The 21,303-nt window shown below is 37.8% G+C and overlaps 5 protein-coding genes and 1 pseudogene across 9 annotated transcripts; 5 read left to right on the top strand and 1 right to left on the bottom strand.

The window, feature by feature from the left end:
• On the top strand, positions 1 to 459 carry LOC103947087. Its single transcript, XM_009357943.3, has one exon. The coding sequence runs from the start codon at positions 1 to 3 to the stop codon at positions 457 to 459; it is 459 nt and encodes a 152-aa protein (XP_009356218.2).
• A 2,625-nt stretch (positions 460 to 3,084) lies between these two features.
• Positions 3,085 to 5,166, bottom strand: LOC108867222 (annotated as a pseudogene).
• A 2,575-nt stretch (positions 5,167 to 7,741) lies between these two features.
• LOC103947086 lies at positions 7,742 to 10,291 on the top strand. Its single transcript, XM_009357941.3, has 7 exons — positions 7,742 to 7,879; positions 7,987 to 8,062; positions 8,184 to 8,245; positions 8,370 to 8,512; positions 8,838 to 9,036; positions 9,174 to 9,345; positions 9,995 to 10,291. Exons 1-6 carry the CDS (start codon positions 7,877 to 7,879, stop codon positions 9,339 to 9,341), a joined length of 651 nt encoding a protein of 216 aa, XP_009356216.2. The 5' UTR covers positions 7,742 to 7,876; the 3' UTR covers positions 9,342 to 9,345; positions 9,995 to 10,291.
• A 1,333-nt stretch (positions 10,292 to 11,624) lies between these two features.
• Positions 11,625 to 13,117, top strand: LOC103947169 (putative zinc finger protein At1g68190). The gene is made up of 3 exons (XM_048572919.1): positions 11,625 to 12,051; positions 12,161 to 12,414; positions 12,645 to 13,117. The coding sequence occupies exons 1-3, from the start codon at positions 11,712 to 11,714 to the stop codon at positions 12,879 to 12,881; spliced, it is 831 nt and encodes a 276-aa protein (XP_048428876.1). The 5' UTR covers positions 11,625 to 11,711; the 3' UTR covers positions 12,882 to 13,117.
• Positions 13,118 to 15,056: 1,939 nt separating this feature from the next.
• Positions 15,057 to 17,531, top strand: LOC103947084 (putative zinc finger protein At1g68190). Of its 4 annotated transcripts, XM_048572883.1 has the most exons (7): positions 15,087 to 15,130; positions 15,346 to 15,405; positions 15,504 to 15,601; positions 16,073 to 16,487; positions 16,589 to 16,864; positions 16,968 to 17,129; positions 17,228 to 17,531. In XM_048572883.1, exons 4-7 carry the CDS (start codon positions 16,125 to 16,127, stop codon positions 17,294 to 17,296), a joined length of 870 nt encoding a protein of 289 aa, XP_048428840.1. In that variant the 5' UTR covers positions 15,087 to 15,130; positions 15,346 to 15,405; positions 15,504 to 15,601; positions 16,073 to 16,124; the 3' UTR covers positions 17,297 to 17,531. The 4 variants fall into 4 exon arrangements, with proteins under 4 accessions (XP_048428842.1, XP_048428841.1, XP_009356207.2 ...); XM_048572885.1 differs by lacking the exons at positions 15,346 to 15,405; positions 15,504 to 15,601 and having other exon boundaries at positions 15,057 to 15,130; positions 16,655 to 16,864; XM_048572884.1 differs by lacking the exons at positions 15,346 to 15,405; positions 15,504 to 15,601 and having other exon boundaries at positions 15,057 to 15,130; positions 17,231 to 17,531.
• Positions 17,532 to 18,517: 986 nt separating this feature from the next.
• LOC103947083 (zinc finger CCCH domain-containing protein 15-like) lies at positions 18,518 to 21,203 on the top strand. 2 transcript variants are annotated; one of them, XM_048573086.1, is made up of 4 exons: positions 18,518 to 19,056; positions 19,259 to 19,297; positions 19,408 to 20,113; positions 20,351 to 21,203. In XM_048573086.1, the coding sequence occupies exons 3-4, from the start codon at positions 19,433 to 19,435 to the stop codon at positions 20,693 to 20,695; spliced, it is 1,026 nt and encodes a 341-aa protein (XP_048429043.1). In that variant the 5' UTR covers positions 18,518 to 19,056; positions 19,259 to 19,297; positions 19,408 to 19,432; the 3' UTR covers positions 20,696 to 21,203. The 2 variants fall into 2 exon arrangements, with proteins under 2 accessions (XP_048429043.1, XP_009356203.2); XM_009357928.3 differs by having other exon boundaries at positions 19,215 to 19,297.
• Positions 21,204 to 21,303: the final 100 nt, after the last annotated feature.

The following is a 21,303-nucleotide window of genomic DNA, read 5'->3' as shown; positions in this document are numbered from 1 at the left end:
ATGGAGATTGTTCCGACTACGTACCACGACAGCTTGAAGAGGTACTGGAGGAGGAGGAGCTACCAGAGGCTGCATGGCGAGACCAGAAAGAAGATGAGGGTTGCGAGGCTCGGCGGAGGAGCTAAGGGGAGCACTAGTCCTAAACGTAGTTGGAAGCTCAAGACCAAGCTGAGGCTGCTGAAGTATGTTTCCCCTATCAAGTTTTTGGCTAAGTTGCATAATGGTTACGCTGACATGATGATTCGGATGGCGGGCAAGGCCGGCGGTGTCGGGAGGATTGCCGCGAAGAAGATCGCAAAACCCCAAGATCAGGTTTCAGTGGCTACTTGTGGCAACGAGTTAGTTGACAGCAGACTGGTTTTGGAGATTTACAAGAGATTGGCTGCTTCCCGCCAATTAGCTGAGCATGGATTGATAGTTGAAAGCCAAAGCAACTTCTTCAACTTGACGGATATGTAGTTAGTTTCACTTTCAGTGTCACAGATTTGATTAATTCTATTTGTTAGTTCTTATACAAAAGTTTGAACATCTACAGAAATTGTAAAATGTTCATACGTACTCGTGGAAGCTGGCCTTTACAGAAACTCAATATATTGGTTGAATTTTTCGTACATTTGTGCCTATGATTTTTATGTGTTTGGAATTTGGATTAGAAATAAAACTTAATTATGCGTCGCGAGTCAAACCACGTATATGGGCGAGATGGATCTACTGCTGAAATTGTTGCACAAGGTTAATGCATGCAGTCGCCACGTTTTGACTGGATACAGGACCGCTATGAAATTATAACTCAATTCTCCTATCTGGTAGAAAATGTCGTACTCGCAGTCTTCTTAACACATAAACATATACGGATTATGATCAGAATCTGCACGCATGCTAATTTTAGGACGGCTAATTTGTGGGTTAATCTGAGTTTCTAACTGGAATATATTTGGCCTTTCAGATACCAGCTGTTGTTCTATGTGCCAAATCTTCTTTTTTGCTTATAAAATTATTTGACAAGAGAATATTGTTGATGCCGTTTTTCCATCGGAATGTGGTGTGAATTTGTTGATGTTAATTTTGTACCCTTTTGTTTTGTTTGTTTTTGTAATGGCCAGCTCATTCATTCCTGGAGAAACCATAAGACCTAGCCTACCACTTTGACTTGGCACACAAGTCTTCTCCTCCTCTATAAAAACCCCCTCTGACTTCCTCTCTTCACACACCTCTCTCGAGCCATTTGTACCCACACAAATTAAGAAACCCTAGTACCGGTAGAAATTAATCAATTAAAATGGAGATCGTTTCGACCACTTACTACGACAACTTGAAGAGGTACTGGAGGAGGAGAAGGTACCAGAGGCTGAATGGTGAGACCAGAAAGAAGATGAGGGTAGTGAGGCACGGTGGCGGATCTAAAGGGAGCAACAGTCCTAGGCGGAGTTCGAAGCTCGAGACCAAGCTGAGGTTGCTGAAGTTTGTTTCCCCCATAAAGCTTTTTGGCTAAGTTGCATAACGGTTACGTTGACATGATGATTCGGATCGAGGGAAAGGCCGCGGTGTGGGAAGGATTGCCGCGAAGAAGATTGCTAAACCTCATGACCAGATTTCAATGGCTTCTTGTGGTGACGAATTAGTTGACAGCATCTCGCCAACTAGCTGATTGCGGATTCGAATTCATATATATATATATATATATATATGTACATTTAGCTTCATTTCATTTACTTCATTTTTCTTCCTGTTTATTACAAGTCTGAAAGTTGGGCTGTTTGAGACAGTGATGTTGTAACAACTAAAGCGTTCGGAATTGTATAAATTTGTGTTTTTTTTTTTTTTTTTTTGACAAAAGATAACTTTGTGATTAACATAAGGCCCATTAATTAAACAGAATGTTACTGTTCCGGTCTTGCTCAAAAAGGGTAAGTAGAAAAAGAATATACAGGATGTGGATCATTTGCAGGGGACTTCTAAGATATCACTGTGCCAATATTTCAATCTAATAATAAATTAAGGTCACTATTATTTAAGAAGTTAGCAGGCGATTTTATAATTTTTACGTTTTCGTTGCAACGGAAAGGGCTAGCTAGTGCTAAGTTTGTATTCACTCACTTCAACACTGATAATGGGGAGGGAGTCGGCAACAAATCTTACATTTTTGTTCTCAGGATGGCGTACGCATTCTCTAGAGATGCAGCCATGCCATTTTCACCACTTTGGCATAAAGTGAACAAACCGAAGTCCTCATAAACGCTGTTTGGCTTTCAGCTTTAATATCGTTTTGCAGGGAACTAACAGTAAGCACATGATCACTTGCAGCAAGATTCTATCTCTGCTTTCTTCGGCAACTGGTAACCATGTTTGTTTCGATATCTTTGCATTCTCTCGGAAGCCTTGTGGCATTCAATGCCATGGTTTCTATCACAAGCATCGGACTGTACATTGCTTATGCCCTACCCATCTTCTTTAGGGTGACCTTGGCACGCAAATCCCTTGTCCCAGGACCTGTCAACTTGGGACACTACGGGGTACTTTTGTTGGTTGAATTTCAGTTAATTGGGTAGCAATCATCTCCGTCCTCTTCTCAATCCCCGTGGCCTATCCAGTTACCAACAGGACACTCAACTATAGTATACTCCCTCCCGTAACCCATTGCTGTTGGCAGTTTGTTGGTCATCACAGTTTTAGCTTGGATCCTCAGCGCTCGACACTGGTTTGAAGGTCCTATAACGAACATAGAAGCATGAACTTGTGTATATTCAGTGATTTTCATTTCTTGCAATCATCTATAGACTATGATTATTCTTTAAGAAAATATGCTCATGCAATTTACATTTTTTTTTATTTTTTTACAAAAACTGATTGGTTTAATTTGTACAAATTACTCATTGTATGGTAATATTCGAGATTATAGAAATGAAGTCTCATTTGGCTACAAATATTCGATTTGATACAAACTAACTTTACCAACATAAAAGATGGAAGACAAACAGGAAGTCTTGTTTATAAGGAAACTAATATTACCATCTTGAAGGGAAATATAATGCATGCTTGAATGAAACCCTGTATTTGGAACTGATAAACTACGGTGAATTCGGGCTATTTTGAAGTTTCCGTTAGCAATTCACAGTAACCATTGGCATCACCTGCATTTGGTGCACTGTCAAACCAGTTGAACTCCTCTGGATCTTCTTCAAGCAGCTTCAACAGATCATCATACTCCAACATGGGTTGGTTATTGTTTGAACTAGCTGGAGAAGCCTCTCTTGCTGCAGCATCCAGCTGCTGGCTTCCACCATTGAAGTCTGCTGGAAATGTTTCTGCATTGGCTGCATTGCCTGAAGCTATATGTTCCGGCCCAACCTCAGGTACCTCAGTTGTTCCGGTGACTTCCGCTGAAAAGTGGTTCTGATTTTGGAAATTGATAGGGGTAGTCGGGGTTGGAGTGTAATAATGTGCTTGATTCATGCCAACTTCAGTTGTTCCCGTGATTTCTGCGAAAAAGTGGTTTCGATTATGGGAATTGATGTAAGTGGTCGGCGCTGGAGTATAAAACTGCGCTTGATTCATGCTGGTAGACGCATTTGGGAGCTGAAAAGTATTTGCTGATATGTAGGGAGAAGTAAACCCTGGAGTCATGTAGTTCGTAATCGGTAAGGTTGTTTCGCGTACTTGAAACCTGCTCTCTTCTAATCCAAGTGGGTGGTTTCTCTTCTCGATTTCATTCATGCCTGCACCTAATGTGAAGCCGTTTGTTTCTATTATCTGGTCCAAATTCTGAAACTTTCCATGAGTTCTCAAATAAAAGTCATAGAGGCTTTCGCTTTGATGATTTGTGTTGTGAGACATGACTGTGGGTTCTGAATACGGATTCTGCCTTCTGTAGTCACTGAATCTGGTGAAAGAATTCGGAGTCATTAATTGCGCTGGATTGCCTTGAACTCCAAAAGTTGAAGTCCCTTGTTCATATGGGCGGCATATTAGATAAGTTTTCCTTGCTGGTGGAAATTCATTTCTGCTATTCCAACTGTATGGTCTGCTTAATGAAGGTAAGCTCGTTGTGCCAGCCTCCTGAATTTCTTGTACTTGTTTCCTGTATTTCTAGAAGGATAAAGAACCTAACATAAATCCTTCTGAAAACAATTACAATGTGAAAAGAAGTTCTTAAGATATAAGTTGAAGAGAAACCTGTAGATGGCTTGCAACCTGGCGCAGCGTTATATTAGGCACGTTCATCCATTTCAGAATCGATTTAGGACGAGCATCTGTGTCCAAAAGAAAACAAGAAACGAAAATAATTTAGCACTTCTTAAAGGTGAAGATAAAAAAAAGGAAAACTAGATTGTTTTATGAGAAGGGAAGAATTACTTTGATCTCCTAATGCACTTAGGGCTGCTGTAAACTTGAGATGAAGTTCCGGAGTCCAAATGGTGCGGCACCTTCTATCTTCGGAGCTGCCATTGCAATCCTTATTTTCCTTTCCTTCCTCGTCCTTATTTGTACTTCCAGAAACAGTTTGCTCTATGTTTAGTTTAACTTTCTTCGCTTTTTCTTGCTCTTCTTTATCATCGACCGGTCTCTTTATCCCAAATGCTCCTTTTGTATGGTTCTCTGTGGCTATCTGCTGTTCAGCGTGAGAGCACTGTAGTTCTCTCTGACGATTTCCCTCACCTCTCCTAACTTTTTCCGATTTGCATCTCAATGAGCAAGTGTCTTGCGCGTCAAGGCACAAATCGTGTACAGCGGTAGGCCTACACACACCTCCAACCTCATGGATTCTAATACCTCCAGTGGGAAGTCTAAGAACATTACCAGCCTTATCAATCTTCTTTGCACAATTTGGTTTATGTGTGTCCTTCCTTGGGTTTCTTACCTTCCGATAAACGTGTTGCCACACGTTTTTCAGATCCTCTAAGGAGATTGGTTTCTGAAGAAAAAAGCATGCTCCTTCAGCTAGGGCCTTCTTGGCTACATTAATATTCACTTCCGAGGACATGACTGCGTTGAAATATAAGTTATGCAACAATTAGTACACAACCAGAAGGAATTTCTATAAGCCAATCGATCCAAATAGGAAAAATTTTAGATCCATTGAAGCTTACATATGACAGGAATTTTGTTCTTATGCAGCACCCGTAGAAACGAAAATCTGTGTTTATCTGGCATACTGATGTTAGCCATTACTAGATCATAGTGATCCTTTTGTTCTCGAATCATCGACAATGCAACAGAAGCCAGCGCGGTTGTGGTAACTAGAGGAGAAACGAGAGAGAGAGAGAGAGAGAGAGAGAGTTATTAACCAAGTTGTGAAAAATAAAGATAATTCTTTTTGAAACCGAAATGTTGCTCATTTGTGACCCAAATGTCACAAGTTAGAATCATGGAAATAGTCTCTTTGCAAAGTCAAGTAAGGATGTGTACGATAGACATTCCCCCTAACTTTGCAAGGCCTAAGACCTTGTTGGCTTGGGATCGCCCTTTTATGTACAAACAAATCATGTATATCAAAGAAAATTATATACAAATGCATAGACACAAAAAACGTTCAAGTGATGATTATCAACAAAAATTACAGAGACAAACAAACAAAGAATATAATAAAAAATTTATCTTAATATATATCTTATGTTAAGAAAGATTTAGCTCAATATAAAGACAAAAAATTACACAAACATAACAGATAAATCAGGATAAATCTTATATCGTTTTGTATGCGATAACTACTTTTAATCATTTAATGACTCCTTGTTCATCATATAACCTTGTCATTCTTGGTTTTGTTTTCATGGATTGCCTCAACCTTTAGATCCACACAAACAAGTTCAAATTTTCCATCTAAAATCAGTTAATTCGTTATAGGCATGTGTATACATAAAATATAGATGGAATTTTGTATCCATGTCAGTCTTATCTCATAGATCAACATGACACCATATATTAGTGTGTGAAATTTCTGGAATGATTTGCCTTTGAATGAGTATTTTTTTAACCTCGACGCTGTGGACATGAGGGGCAATGTATGATGATCTACCACTAAGATTCGGAGGTCACGTGCAAAGCTAGGGAGACCATTAGTCTCTTTAGGGCTCATGTGTTCCATGGATACCAAAACAATTAGAACAAGATTGAGTGCAACAGAGAAAGCATGAGAGATAGAAGTTTGAATCTAAAGATAAAAATGATTTAGAAATTAGATGAGGAGATTGATATCTTAGAAAAAGATTAGATATAGATTAAGAAGCTTTAAGCCTTTAACCTAGAGAGAGATTTAGAGAGAGAAAGATATAGAGAGAGAAGATGAGAGTTACCAGAAGCATGAACTCAGGTGCTTAAGCAAAATTGAAATATTTTGTTGGGGGAGCTCACATTTATCTATAAAACTGAAGAAGTGAAATTGTGAAATTGTGAGGGATTACGCTCTGGTCAACGGAGTGTTGACCAATGTGACGTGGTTAAAACTTGAAATTAAAATAATAAGAAGATAGAGAGAGTCATATCACAGCACCGACTAACTTCATAGTGTCGTATTGGTCAAACTCAATCCCGACTTTTCTTAAAAAGATAAAGTTGCTCTAATGGTGAGTCCATGAGTTAGTTATTTGGGGTTTAATGAGGTTTTTTGAACTTAATTTCTTGCAATATTTAGAATTGACTAGTTTTATTTAAAAAAAACGAGAAATAATTATATCTCTTTACATACCATGTTTTTACCATTCCTATGTTGCGGGAAAAAAATTAAAAATCATGCTGCGACTGAGGCTGATTACTCATGAGTGCCAAATAATGTTACTAAATCTGGAAATTAAACATCAATTAGAGTCAGCTTACTCAACACTTAAAAACAAAAACAAAAAAAAAAAAAAAAAAAAAACCTCTGAGCAATTAGTTTAGCCATGACTAGTGTGAATAACTCGTTTCATTAAAATTTAAGAACTAAGCTTGCGCCCATTGGCGCCGACGGGACTAGCCTCGAGCCTCTTGGTAGGTGCTCCCGCACTCCAACAGTTTTTCAAATTTGCTAAACGTTCATATATTTTGATTACACAAGGTGATTTGCTACCCGTCCGTCAGGGAAAAGAATGTAAAACTTTCAAATATTACTAATTCAACACAACCTCCTCTTTTACAAAAGAAACTTCTCATTATATGCCATATTAAAAAGGCAAAGGGTGAATGAACTAAAATTATTCAAACTTTAGGATTAATTTCACACTGTTCCTTGAACTTTGATCTCAACAAATTCATATGCAACACGCGAAAACTCGATATTTAGGTACATTAATCAACGAGTCATCAAATTTCTTGGACTTGTTTGAAATCAACCTTACAATTTGGTTAGTCTTAAGTAGTTTACCAAAATAAAAATTTATGATTATCTTTTTAAGAAATTTTTTATATGTCACTTCAATGCATACAACAATTTTAAATGTCACATTAAAGAAAGGTTGAAGGGAGATGTCATTACTCTATAATCCTAAAGTTTTCACTACTTAGTATTACGATTTAGTGACATTTCTCTTCACTTGTAAGTAAGAGATTCTTGGCTTGAATATCGTGAACAGAAGATTTGATACAAATTTATTTTCTTCTATTTCGTGTATATATTTTGAAGGTATTTCTGACCATTGACCATGTGATGTTAAGATGTGTTGGGTAATTCAATTGATAGATAAAGCCCAGCCCAAATGAAGCCCATGTTAGGAATTAGGCTAGGACCAAACCCAACAACAAATTACTAACCCGATCTCTCTTTGATATTTTTTTTTGTTCTTTCCCTTTTTGTTGTTGCAATCTGTGTTTGATTTTTAGGCTTCTTCTTTCGGCGGGACGCTTAAGATTCTCTCGAATTAAATTGAATCGAAAATTCGCAGAGTCTGATTTCGGGTCGACAATGGTGAGAGGCTCACTCCATGGGGTTTTAATTTTTTCAATTTTCACTGGTTATTCTATAATTATATTCAGCAGCGGAAGCATATCTGACTGCAATTTCTGATTTTCCAGGAGGATTTTTCCGAAGAGCTCGAGCCCTTATTCGATTACAGACGCGTTCAGCCCGTCAGTCTAATTTGCCTCGACGGTGAGCTCTTTCCTGCTAATTTCGGTCGATTCAGTTGATAGGAAACATAAATTACTCAACTTTTTTCATAAAAAAAAAAAAACTTGATTTGATTTTTGTTTTTGTTTATATGTTTGTATAGACGATGAATTAGATGCTCCGTCAGCTTCTCCTCCGAAAATGAGGGAAATTTCGGATTCCGCGGTACCGAATTTGTTATTGACGTTCATATGTGCTATGTGTGTGTGTGTTAAATTCCATTTGGTAAGAGGAATTGTTGTAAATTGCACTCTATTGACATTGATATTTTGGATAATATTGTGGTTAGATTGAGAAGGTTGATGAACCTGTGAAGTTAGTAAATGTTATTAGTTGTGAAGATAAGGAGGAGGAGGACTGGTTACCTCCTCCACCCAAGGTTTCTGCCGGGGCTAAGCGGAAGGGTGAGGATTCTACCATAAAGGAACTGAGGTATTTGAATTTTGGGTTTTTATTGTAATTATTTTATCTCTCAAACATATTTCTTTGCCTCGAGAAGAAATTTGACAAATTAGTGGCTAGTGCGTGCGCTTTCCCGTTCATTAGATTCCAGTTGGTAACTGGAAATTTACGCTTTTATCTTGTATTGAAGGAAGTATACTTTAATGCGGCCAGTTATCTTAGAACATTAAGGCTTTATTTGGGTCTCGTAAATAGTGATGGCTAGTTATGCTTGTTGATATTGGTTTACCCTTTATCGTTTTGGTTTTTCTGTTGCAATTCAAATTTTCCAATTAAATGTGGTCTATGTATGTAGGAAAAAGAAGAAAGAGCTGGCATCGTATGCACAATCAGCTGAAAATGTGCTGAGATCGGTAGAGGAGTCTGTGATAAAAGAACTTAGTATCTCATCTGAGGCAGTTGAAGAACAACCTCCAAAGCCCCGCCCTGAAAGAAACAAAATAGTTGTATCTATTCAAGACAAAGATGGAGTTAAGCAGTTTCGTATTTATGCGGTATGTTGTGCCAGAAGTATTAACCTTCAATGTTTGTCTAGTACTCTTTGGCCTAATCTCTGATGTATATACAGGCTATGTGATATTAAACATTGTAATATTTTTAATTATGTTTCCTTCTACTTCTACTTCAACAGGACGACAAGTTTGAGCGGCTCTTCAAAATGTATGCAGATAATGTTAAGCTTGACCTTCAGAGTCTGGTGTTTTGTTTTGATGGCGACAAAATAGGTCCAGCTGCTACGCCTGATGCCCTTGGGATGGAGGAAAATGACATTATTGAAGTGCATGTTACCTCGAGGTGACATGGTAATGCATCAATCATGATGATTTCGCAATCAATCTTTCCACTTGTATCCCTTTTTACATTCTGGCTTTAGCGTATATCCTTACACTCATGATCCTAGCGTTTTAGGAATAAAAGTATAGATACATCAAATTTACCGGACAAAAAGAAATTAGGTGCATAAGCCTTACTTGGCTATGCTTAAATTTGAAAGGGTGGACATGGTTTGGAGTGGTTAAGAGCAAGAACCTGTTTTACTGACTTCAGGACTGGGGGAATGTTATAAACATGTTGCCACACTAAAATCATTTGATGTGCCAATTTAAGCAGCTACTATACTAGTTTGAAGTTTTTCACCGTGTAGAATGGAAATACGAAGCTTTGATTTCCGTTAGTTTTAGACCTGTTTTTAGTTGTAAAAATGACAACATTTGAGCAGCAAGGTGGGTCTGCTAAAGGCTGTTGTAGTCCCTGACGAATTCATTCAGAAGGGGGAGTACCCGGGATGTATAGAAAGTAGAAACTGAATGCGTGTTGTTTTGGGGAAAGAAAACCTTAATCTAGATTCACGCTCTTTTCACTTTCTTTGTTACTGCTGCTCTCAATATACCTTTGTTTTAGATGTTTATTTGTTAAATTGCAGTGTTATGAATATTGCTTCTTTGAATTCAGGTTTTTCTTCGACAAAAGCACGAAAACCGTCATCTTGGTGGATCTTTGATGGGGACTAGAAGGGCCTTTGGCGGCCGTCTTTTGGTGTACGTTCGTAGTTTGTTGTGCAGTACCTGCTCTTTAACTGTATAGTGTGTCATTATATTTTGAAATTATGTTTTAACTCTTCACGAATCTTATGTGAACGTTGACAGAGGACCCGATTGAGAGTATTCCCTAACTTTGTTCTGCATTATTTGTTAGCTGCCAAGACCGGACCATTATTTAGTTATGTCAATTTTTGAGATGCTATTTCCATCTCCTTTGCCATTCGCAATCAGAAACCAAAATCCCAAATGCAAGTCGAGAACGACTTAAGAAAAGCCAACCTACGATAGCAACGCGACTGTCGTAGTGTCTCTACTTAAGAAAAACCTACCTACGATTTCAACGCGATTGTCATAGTGTTTCAAACTAATAATACAATATCACACTTTTTTAATTTTTTTACTTGATAGTATGAGACTAGCTTGATAAAATGCAAGCAAGGGAGTTCTTCTCGGTGCAAAGTCAAAGTATATTTACAATTACATTTTCAAACACTGCTTGATTCTGTACATGCAAGTTATTTATACTAACCTCAGGTTAGTAACCTGCAAATGATTGTTTAACCTGTAAACAAATTACATGTTTAAATACATGGAAATAAAACGTTTCTAAACACGTTTCAAATTCTCATTTATCTATAAGGAAAAATAATTGTTTTTTTTTTAACAAAAAAAATAGTTGTTTTAAATAAGGTATTTCCCTAAAATTGGTGGGGGGAATAAAAACCGCAAGAAAAAAGTAGAGAAAATGAAACAGCCATCGACGGCAACAGGTGAGAGTTCGGATCGCATGGATCGCGTAAGCACTCACACTTGTCTCTCAGTCAATGGGAATTGGATGACGTGGATGATGATCCCACTGCCACGAGCCCAACAGGATCCTCTTCAGATTCTTTGTAAAGATTTTGGAGATTTGTGAATTGTACCAGTTTATTATACATCATGCAATCAGTTTTTATCAGATATTGTTCGTGTTTAATTTAAATTAAAAATATTTAAAATGATTTCTAACTACACGATATACATTAACAGATACGATTCAAGGATTTTTAGAATCCTCACAAAGAGGATTCGGCTAGAATCCAGATTCGGCACGAACCACGTATCCGAATCCACGCTGGAAAAGTTTCCGCTCTTAGATGTCCACGTCGGACCCATAAAGTTTCAAAAGTGATCAGAAGGAGGAGGAAGAAGTACCAGATAACCAAAACAAAGAGCTCAGTGCTCTCATTCACCCTCTCTACGTAAAGAGGTACTTTTTCTCCGAATTTTGTCTACTTTTTTTTAAATTATAATTGAATTTCTATATGATGATAAAATTTCAAACTTTGCTAATTAGTTAATGCAGAACGTAAGAACGCATCACAGTTTAATTACACGATACAATACAATCGATTCATCTTCTAGATTCTCATTCAAAGATCATCATTATAAAAATTCACCGAAAATCAGAAATCATTTAATCATTCGGTTAATGCATAAAGATTTGGTGACTTGTGTCTCAACCATCCGTATCTGATCTAAAAAGTAAAAGCTGAGAAACATGAAGCCCTGATCTTATTAAGATCTAAATGGAAAATCATAAATAGTATGTTTGTATATATATACGTGCAAGAAAGATTGTATATTTAATGTTGGTTATCTGTGACAGCAATAGGGCTCGGCAGAATTGGGGTTTCAAAGTTTTGAAGGACAGAAAAATGGAGAGATTTTGTGAGTTCTGCTTGGCATTGAGGCCAGTTGTGTACTGTAAAGCCGATGCAGCACATCTTTGCCTTTCCTGCGATGCGAAGGTCCATTCGGCAAACACACTCTTTAACCGGCATATGCGCAGTATCTTGTGTGATTCGTGCAGAGACCCGGCTTATATTCAGTGTTTGGATCACAAGATGTTTATGTGCTGTGCCTGCGAGAGTGCTTTGCACATGATCGCTTCCCAACATCAGAAAAAGGCAATCAGCAGTTACACAGGTCAGTTGAGTGTTCCTAGTATGCTTTGATTTATGCAATCAGATTCTTGACTTGAAAAGGCTTCAGCTTGCCCAGGGGAATACACCTTCGCTGCTGATACGCGGTACAGAACAAATTGACCTATCTTCCTCAGTACTTCAGACATCAAAGAGGCTCAATGTTCATCTTGATCAGCGTTTACAACATTCCCAGAATTCCGGCACTAAATTTAGGCAAAGGGACAGTCTAGTTCAGGAGCTGAAAGTTGATCATTTATCATTTCCATTTTCTCAAATCGAGCATATGCAACCATCTTCAACTACTGGACTTCTATTGCATACAGAATCCTTTTGGCAATGCAGAAGTATGGTTCAAAGTAATCAGGTTCGATTAATGCCAGTGAAATTGATTTATTTGGATTCTTGGAATGATATGTAGCTATTTATCCCTTGTTATTCGTTTAAACACTGATCTGATACCGTTTAGAAGTGCCGCGATAGAAACAATAAGGTTTAATTATGTTCAACAACAACTGAAAACTTTAGGCCTTGTTAGTTAGAAATAAGAACACATTTCATTTTGTTTTACCATATGGTCATGTATTGGTTTTGCAGTTGTGGCCTCAAAATATGCATGACATAGGGGTTTGTAAAGAACTTGTTTGTCCTGATGATTTCAATATACCTGATGTTGATATGACATTTCAAAACTTCGAAGAATTATTCGGAGGTGATCAAGATCCTATCAGAGCTGCAGTGCTTCATGATAAAGATGTGTCATACTCGTTGGTGGAGAAGGGCATATCCGTTGACAAATCAGATAATGGCAATGCAAGTGCAGTCGTGGTGTGAATTTTGATTTACCTTCTCTTCTGGTTTGTGGCTTATACTCTCTTCTCGTTGCTGTTCCTATATGATCATTTGGCAGGAACATGATGCATCTGAGGTTTCGTCTGTTTTCATTAATCGGTCACCTGACTTTGACAACGATAAGGCTTGTAACGAACCTCAAAACCATCAGCAGAACATGGATTCTCTGTGACTTCTGATCACAAGAAGAAGTTGATTAAACTTTTGCATTGGATGCATCTTGGTCTTCTGCATATAACTGTACAGTTTGATTTTCTGGTTGGAAAATACATCACAATTCATGCTTCGTTTGAAAATCTTGATATCGTCTCACATTACAGTAATCAACAACAACAAAGTCTTATCTCACTAGCCATATAAATTTTAGAATGTCATTCCACTTAGTTTTGCGGCAAGTCTTCTGTTATCTCCAAATATTCCATGTTTTTTCTTAAAGTCTTTGTCCAAGTCTTCCTAAGTTTTTCTGTACACTTTTTGCCTTGAGCCTTAATCTCATATCACATTTTTTAACCAGAATATATGTAGGTCTTCGTTTCACATGTTCAAATCACCTTAACTGATTTTCTCTTATCTTATCTTTAATTGCGGATAACCTCATTCTTAATCATGTCATTTCTCATCTATCCAAAAGTCTACGAAGTATTTTCATCTTTGCTACATTCATTTCTTGCACGCATTCATAAAAAAAAAAAATTACTTGAGTTAATGCAATATGATTTCCTTGTTGGTAAAGTTAATGTTTTGATTCAAATGAAAGCATGAACAAGCTTATGTCATGTCAAACGTCACTTTATAGAATTTAGGTAGGATATTTTTTTAATTTGTCTCCTCTAATATCGTATCAAGTACTAGGTTTTGCCTAATTAATCATAGCTCCTGTTGGGTTTGGTGGCTGAGATTAGAGCCACAACTGAGTCCCAAATCGGTGGGTGAGGTGAGCCATCTATGGTTTATAAGGAATAGTAACACATATATTGTCGATATCTTTTGGTAAAATTCTATATCGTTTATTTTTTGTGGTTAAAATGGAAGAATATTGGCAATACCGATTTGGATGTATGAAGCCTGTTGGTGTGCTTCCGCACAAGAGTTCCCACTCCCAGCTGGTTGTGTGATTAGTCATGCTTGACTCCTTATGCTAGCTTTAGACTTTAATGGGAATGTCAAATTCATCTTTTCGCTTCTTTTCCTTTATTTTCGGATCTGTGCAAATATAATTTGGAAGAGGGTGGTGAATAAATGTGTTCAAAACTGCTATGTTTAATATATTTTTTTTCTTACTACATTTATACTATTTTTTAAATAAAATTTATCACTATGTATTCAAATGTGCAAGCGATAAGGGGCATTTTGGTATATTTACACAGAGTTGGGCGTTACCATGTGATAAAATTGGATTTGATAAAAAAAAATTGTAGAGTAGGTTGGTCGCACATTACTGAATGTATTATTTAAAAAAAAACACTAAATTTATTAATTGAATAAGATAATTTTGTAGCACATTATGATTTGATAAAATTAAGATTATTTTTGTTTTATTTAACAGATTTTTATAGCACTTTGAATAGGATAATTTGTCGGGGTGTGATATACACACACTATTTATTTCTCACACACGTTTTTAATTTTCAACCATTGAATCGGATGAATTGAAAAAGATTAACAGACATAAATTATTAAAAGGTATGTGAGAAGTAAAGTATGATGTATAATAGCACACCCCTAATTTTTCATAGACCACTTTCAATAATTTTAAATCTCACAAATTGAAGTATAGAATCATAGAAAAGATTTTGACTGAAAAAATTGAAAAAAAATTACAATGGATGTAACGTCGAAAAGTAAATATGACATCAACTATTTGTATTTAAAAAAATTAAAAGATCAACAAAAGAGGAGTATGGATAAAGGAGGTACGGAAATCCGTACTTGGCAGCTGGCTATTCGTGTGGTTGGGTATATGGAGCCCACAACTCAGTCCTAACTCCCGCGCCGAAATACCTAACAGAGCTCAAGTGCTGTCAAATCCCCATTGGTGGAAGCAGGTCCGTCTCTTCATCCACCAATAAGAACATCCCTTCAGACCGCCGGTGGGACCCGCTGTCCATTACCCATGTCGGAATATTACGCTTATAAAAAAGGTTCACTTTTATACGTCCCCCCATATAGCCAAAGATAATTTCGAAGAGGCCATGAACATTTGAGCGGCAGCTCCTTCACAAGAGAAGAAGGTCAGCCTCATGAGCCTTGATTTTTTTCCGGGGAAAAATTGTATTTCTTAGTGCAAAATTCTACGCAGTAGACGTTCTGAGACTGCTTTTTTTTTTTTTTTTTTCTCAGGAAATAAAATGATAGGTTTTAGTTTATCTTTACTTATTAGGGTTTTTAATTAAGTTTCTGAATTTTAAACTACAATTATTTTTGGGATTAATTTATACGCATGCAGGGGATTTTTTTAGTGTTTTCTTTCAGTTTGGAATCTTTGGATCGCCTAAGACGAATTGAGGTTGCTGTTTATCCCTTTTTTTCCTTCAATTTGTTTTGAAGTTAGGCTTTTTTTTTTTTTGACATTTACACATTTAGCTTATCCATCGATTGGGTTAGGGCCGGATCTAGAGAGGGACTCGGTGGTCCCGGGAGCAACGGGAGTCATGGAGAAAGGCTTGAGAGGACCTCCGAGCACTCCTCAATTATCTGTGCAGGTTGTGCTAGCTGAATTTAGATGCAATGCATGCGGGGGTCGCTACAACTCGCGAAGAAGAGGAGTTGTTTTGCTTTCTCTTTTAAAACTCAACACACTGACATTTTGAAGGCTTGAGTTTAATAAAACGCTGCGTAGGGAGAGTTGTCTTTGTTCGTTTCAAAGGCTTAACTTTAATAAAATGCTGACGTTATTTTTATGAACTAACGACGCTCTATTTGTTTGCAAGAGCATTTCGTTGCTGCATAAATTACGTATAATCATTAGTAAAGTGTTTAATTTAGTAACGATGAATTAATAAAAACAAAGCTGTATGTTGAGGTTTATAAATGTTGAATTGATAAGCACATGCATAGTATGTGCACAATTGCTAGTTAATTAAAAAGAAAGGCAAGTTTATACTTTGTTTAATTAAGTCAAAACAGGTCAGTTCAAGTCCAGTGACCACTGATGTGATGAATATCTGCTGCAGCAATTTGAATCTTTGGAGGAATTTGGTGAAGTATATACAGAGGTCAAACCCAATGAAGAAAAGTTGTGATTTGTGCTTGGATTTGAGGCCAGTTGTGTACTGTGAAGCCGACGCTGCACGTCTTTGCCTCTCCTGCGATGCAAAAGTCCATTCTGCTAACCCAATTGTCGACTCCCATCAGCGAACCCTCTTATGCGATTCGTGCAAATACCGTTCAGCCGACGATCAGTGTTTGGATCACCGGATGTTTATGTGCCGTGTATGCGACCAGAGCCTGCACCGGCACTCTTCAAGGCCGCATCAGAAACGGACCATGATCAGCAGTTATACCGGTTGCCCGTCCGCCAAGGAATTTGCAGCATTTTGGGGGTTCAAACTGAATGAGAATCTGTCCACCAGTACTGGCAGAAATGCGGTAAACTTGGAATTTCTATGACGAGCCAAACTTTACTTTTCGGTTCCTAAAAGTTAGGGTTTTTTTTTTTTTTTTTTTTTTGGTATTAATATCTTTTGCAGATATCTTCCCATGGAGATGGAGGTAAATATCAGAAAAGCTCTAGTAACAGTTTTATTCTGGATCAGATTCTTGATTTGAAAAGGCTTCAGCTGTGTGAGGAGAATAACCCTAATTCGCTTCTGGTATCTGCTCATGATCAACAAAGTCATGATAAACGTTCTTTAGTGCATCATCACAACGGTACTACTTCAAGCCGGAAATTCGAATCTAATGAAGAACTTCCATTTTATACAGAATCATTTTGGCATTGCAGAAGTCCAGTGCAAAATAGTCAGGTAAATAATTGAAATTGCGGGTAGTAAATCAATCCATAACATACATCTATGAATTATTCGGCTGAATGTGCACTGAAGAATTTTCAATTGATTGATTTTGCAGCTGTGGTCTCAGAATATGCAAGATCTCGGCGTTTGTGAAGAACAAACTTACGATCATGCTGATCTCAATACTCCTGACGTTGATTCGATTTTCCGAAACTTCGAGGAGTCATTTGGAGCTGATCAATATGTACCATATGAGGGCCATGCTAGAGCAAAGGAGGTCTCTGAACATCAATCAAATTCATTTCTTTTATTTCTTTCTTAAATAAATATAACGTATATGTTGTGTGGTGTTTTTGTTTTTTTTTTTCCTTTTAGCAGAAGTACGATTACAAATGCAGAGCCGCAATTCATGAAAGTTATGCTGCAAATTCAAAGGGAAGATAATCCATTATTCTCTTGGGCGGAAGTTAAGTATTTGCTCTTACCATTCATAGAAGCTATAAGATCCAACACATTTCTCGTTATCTATCTTAGTAATGAGTATTCCATGAATAAAAAATAGGAGATAGTGTTTGTGTTTCATTTATGTACTAGTATAATGTACACAACGTATGAAAGGGTACGTGACATATTGGTTGTACAAAATTCACTGCCTTAATTAAGGAATTACTTACGTCCACTCTGAGAGTGTGCCTCATTGTCCACCCAATTGTGATAACGAATTTCACCGTACACATGTCATAATCGAGTTCTTAATTCACGTTTAAAGATCACCTTTGTAAAAAACAATCAAGTTGATGATATTTTAATCATCAGTATCATGAGAATAATCTTAATTGTTACCATTGATTTGTTACATATGGAAGACTAATGATTTCCAATTTGATTTCATAGATAATGTTTGAATCATAAGAAGCTACGTGGAAAACACAGCCAAACTGTAAAGAAAATGACAGTAAAACCATTTAGCAGTTTGTTTGAATAAAGAAGAAGCTTAATTATGCTGAGAAAACATGCTATTGGGAGGGAGGCATTCGGGATCGATCTTACCAAACATTGGATAGTAGATTTTGATGGCAGGTTGTTATGCCAGTGGATGTGTTAAACAAGCAACCTCCTCCCCATAACCATAACCGATAGAAAGCGATGATTGGATTCCGTCTTTCATTTGAATGCTACTCACGTCCTAATCGGTTTTTTAAATAATTAACCACCTTAATTAAAAGTTAATTGAAAACCGGTTTACCCAAAAGGCAAAATAAAGTACAATGTGCACGTGTGTAAGGACGCCAATTATGAATAAAAACATGTTGCTTGATTTGAAATTCGTACGAATATAAGATCCAACATGTACATTGTTCACAAAATAAAGCTGATATATATATATATATATATATATTGGACAAATAAAGCTGATATTATATTAAGAACGCAATAACATTTCTAAATCTTCTAAGTAAAAATATGAGGTGTTGGATTATTTTAGGTAACAATTTGCGGGTTGATCAACCCATTTGTTGACCCAAAACAAGTAACAGCAATAATAAAGTTTTATTCTATTAAATAGATCGACTGTATGAATCTTAAAACTTTATTACGCTCGTTTTGGATCAAATTTTTCGTTAACTCCAAATATTTCATATCTATTTTCAAGTCTCCTTAGGCATTTCTCTACCCCTTTGATAATTGTAACATTTGTTGCGAACTAGTTACGAGTTGGCACTCACTCAGTCAATCTAACCTCGTGGGTGAACACACTGAATAAATTATCTACTGCGGGCGCGTGTATGTTGAATCTCATCATGCCCCGCATCTGGCGGGCCGGAAAGGTTTGAAAACCGTTCGATCAAATCCATCAAAATCCAATGGCTCAAAGTAGCTGAAGATATAACTTCCTGCTCTTCAGTAGTTCAGTCCTAACCAACCGATGTTAGTAAATGACCAAAAAACCCTGCATAATACAACAAAGCCGGTCTAACAATGAGGACAGATCAGGTAAAAAACACTAGGATGCTTCGGTTGAGAAGCTGATAAAGCATTCAGCTAAGCGCTTTGTCTAAAACAGTTTCAAATCCGTTTTGCTCCTCCCCTTTCCCTCCAAATCTCTCCTCCACCGTACCTGAGCACCTCCATTCGTCACTCTTCTCACTCCAACCGGAGGAGGAGGAGGAGGAAGAGGAGAAGATCTTCTGTTGCTTCTGAAGGTAAACAACTGCTCTTCGTTTTCTCTCGATCCAAACAGCTTTTTAGTCTCTGCTTTAATTCCTCGTTCGATCGATTTCTCATCAATTTTTTTGAAAATTCTATTTATTTTTCAATATATGTGAAATTGAATCTAGATCTGTTTCCAATAATTAATTAGATTGCTTCAGAGATTCAGAACACTGCTCCTCTGTTAAATTTCAGAGTAAAATTGAAGAAATTGAACCGGAATTTCGAGAAAAGGTACAATTCCTGTTTGCTTACGTGCTTTTCTTGATTATAAAGCGATAGATTTCTTGTTTTTCTTTCGCGAATTGAACTAAACGCTTTTTTGCGTTGGCTCTGTAATTCAGGTGCAGTAAAACGACGACAGTGGAGATGCAAAACGACACTTCCTCCACCGCCTATGGCGGCCACGCCACATCTGCAATGCCGAAATCGCCACTCAAATCGCAATCTAGCGCAGACGATGCCGTGTTCGCTTCCCTCTACTCCGCTATATTCGATAGCAAGCCTTCGGTAAGTCGATACGACGTCGAAGAATCGGACCACGACTCGTCTTCAGCTCACCGCCACCGCCAACTCTACCATTCGATCCTCGTTCAAGATCATCAGGAGATGGTGAACCGCCACAGCCGCTGCCTCAAGCACCTCCAAGAAACCTCCGAGGAAGCCGACGCGCTCCGTCGCGAGAACGTTCATCTCCGCTCTCTCAATCTCGAGCTCAACAAGCACCTCAGTCTACTCATCCACGCCTCAGTACAGAAAAAATTCGGTTCCCCTTCCTCTATGCGGACAACGACGCCGTTTGGGATCGTAAGCGGACTTGGCGACATGAGAACTGATGACAAACGAGCAGAGCAGGACGTGTCCGACGAGAGCCCTACGAGTGTGATTGAGAGCGAAGGCGGCGACGCCGAGAATATTGATGCGGAGAGGTTTTCGCTGCCTAAGAGCATTTCTGTGAGGTCTAACGGATACGTGAAGGCTGCTCAGGCCGCTCAAGCCGGTGCTAGCACTGCCACCCGGACTGGGACCGCCACTACATTCAATGCTTCGGTAAGCCCATTTCCTATATCCTCACTATTGAATTTTATTTAATTTAATTCATAAAATTATAATTTTCAGTCTAATTTTAATGCGGTTTTTATTTTAGTTTAGGCTTTTTTAATTTGCTTAATTCTTAATCTAATTTCGATGCGGACAAACAGTTGTTGAATAAACAGTGTATTAACTTTCAGTTTGATTTTGTGTAATGATGGTGGTGGGAACTGATGATGACGATGGTTGGTGCAGCAAAAAGTGTTCGTTCCGATAGGGGTGAAAGAGGAGGAGCCACCGGTGGAATTGGAAGTTTACAACCAAGGCATGTTCAAGACAGAGCTGTGCAACAAGTGGCAGGAGGTTGGAGAGTGTCCTTACGGCGATCACTGCCAGTTTGCACATGGGATTGAGGAGCTCCGCCCTGTGATCCGCCACCCGCGCTACAAGACCAACGTCTGCAGGATGGTGCTTTCCGGTATTGTCTGCCCATACGGTCACCGCTGCCATTTCCGCCACGCCCTCACCGAGAATGAGAAGTTGATGGTTCCAAACAAGCCCAGTCAAAGGCAGTTCAATCTGGACAGGCAAAGTAAATAAGTATGATGATGAAGAGCCAAATGTTTACGTTACATATGCCTCCTATCGGCAGATATCGTATATAATGGTATATATCGGGTATGAAGTAAGTATAAATACGGACTTAAACAAAATAAAAACTAATTAGTCTCATATGATATCCTGCGGTAAATAATAAATATGTTGAGGTAAAATGTGTAAAGACTCAATGGCAATGGTGTGGAAGGCGAAGAAAAATGGTCTGGAAGGTGAAGAAAAGACGTGGTTTCTACCCAGAGAGATATGAGCTCCTATCTCATTTTTGTACAAGTTGATTCGGGTTCAACTAAATTTGAACATTTGGAAGTATCATCGTATATACTTCTTCATGCATGAGGTGTTTGGTGTTTCTTCATAGATATGAGCTCTTAAGCCTCTTTTGTTTTTTTAATATTGTTATATTGTTCCACTATAAGGAATGAATTTTGCACGTTTATGTATCTTTTAAATTGCACATTCTCTTTGAATGAATTTATTTTGTTGCCCTGCATATGATACTACAACTTCTTTATTTATATTTTTATTTTTATTATTTATTCTGTAAAATGTGTTTTTCGAGGGGCAACTAAAAGCCCATTCATATGGGGCCA

This window comes from the organism of the source record quoted next, unplaced genomic scaffold, assembly GCF_019419815.1.
Source record: "Pyrus x bretschneideri cultivar Hongxiangsu unplaced genomic scaffold, Pyrus_bretschneideri_v1 Contig63, whole genome shotgun sequence".
In the NCBI taxonomy this organism is placed as follows: Eukaryota; Viridiplantae; Streptophyta; class Magnoliopsida; order Rosales; family Rosaceae; genus Pyrus; species Pyrus x bretschneideri.
This window is presented reverse-complemented; position numbering and strand designations above follow the sequence as displayed.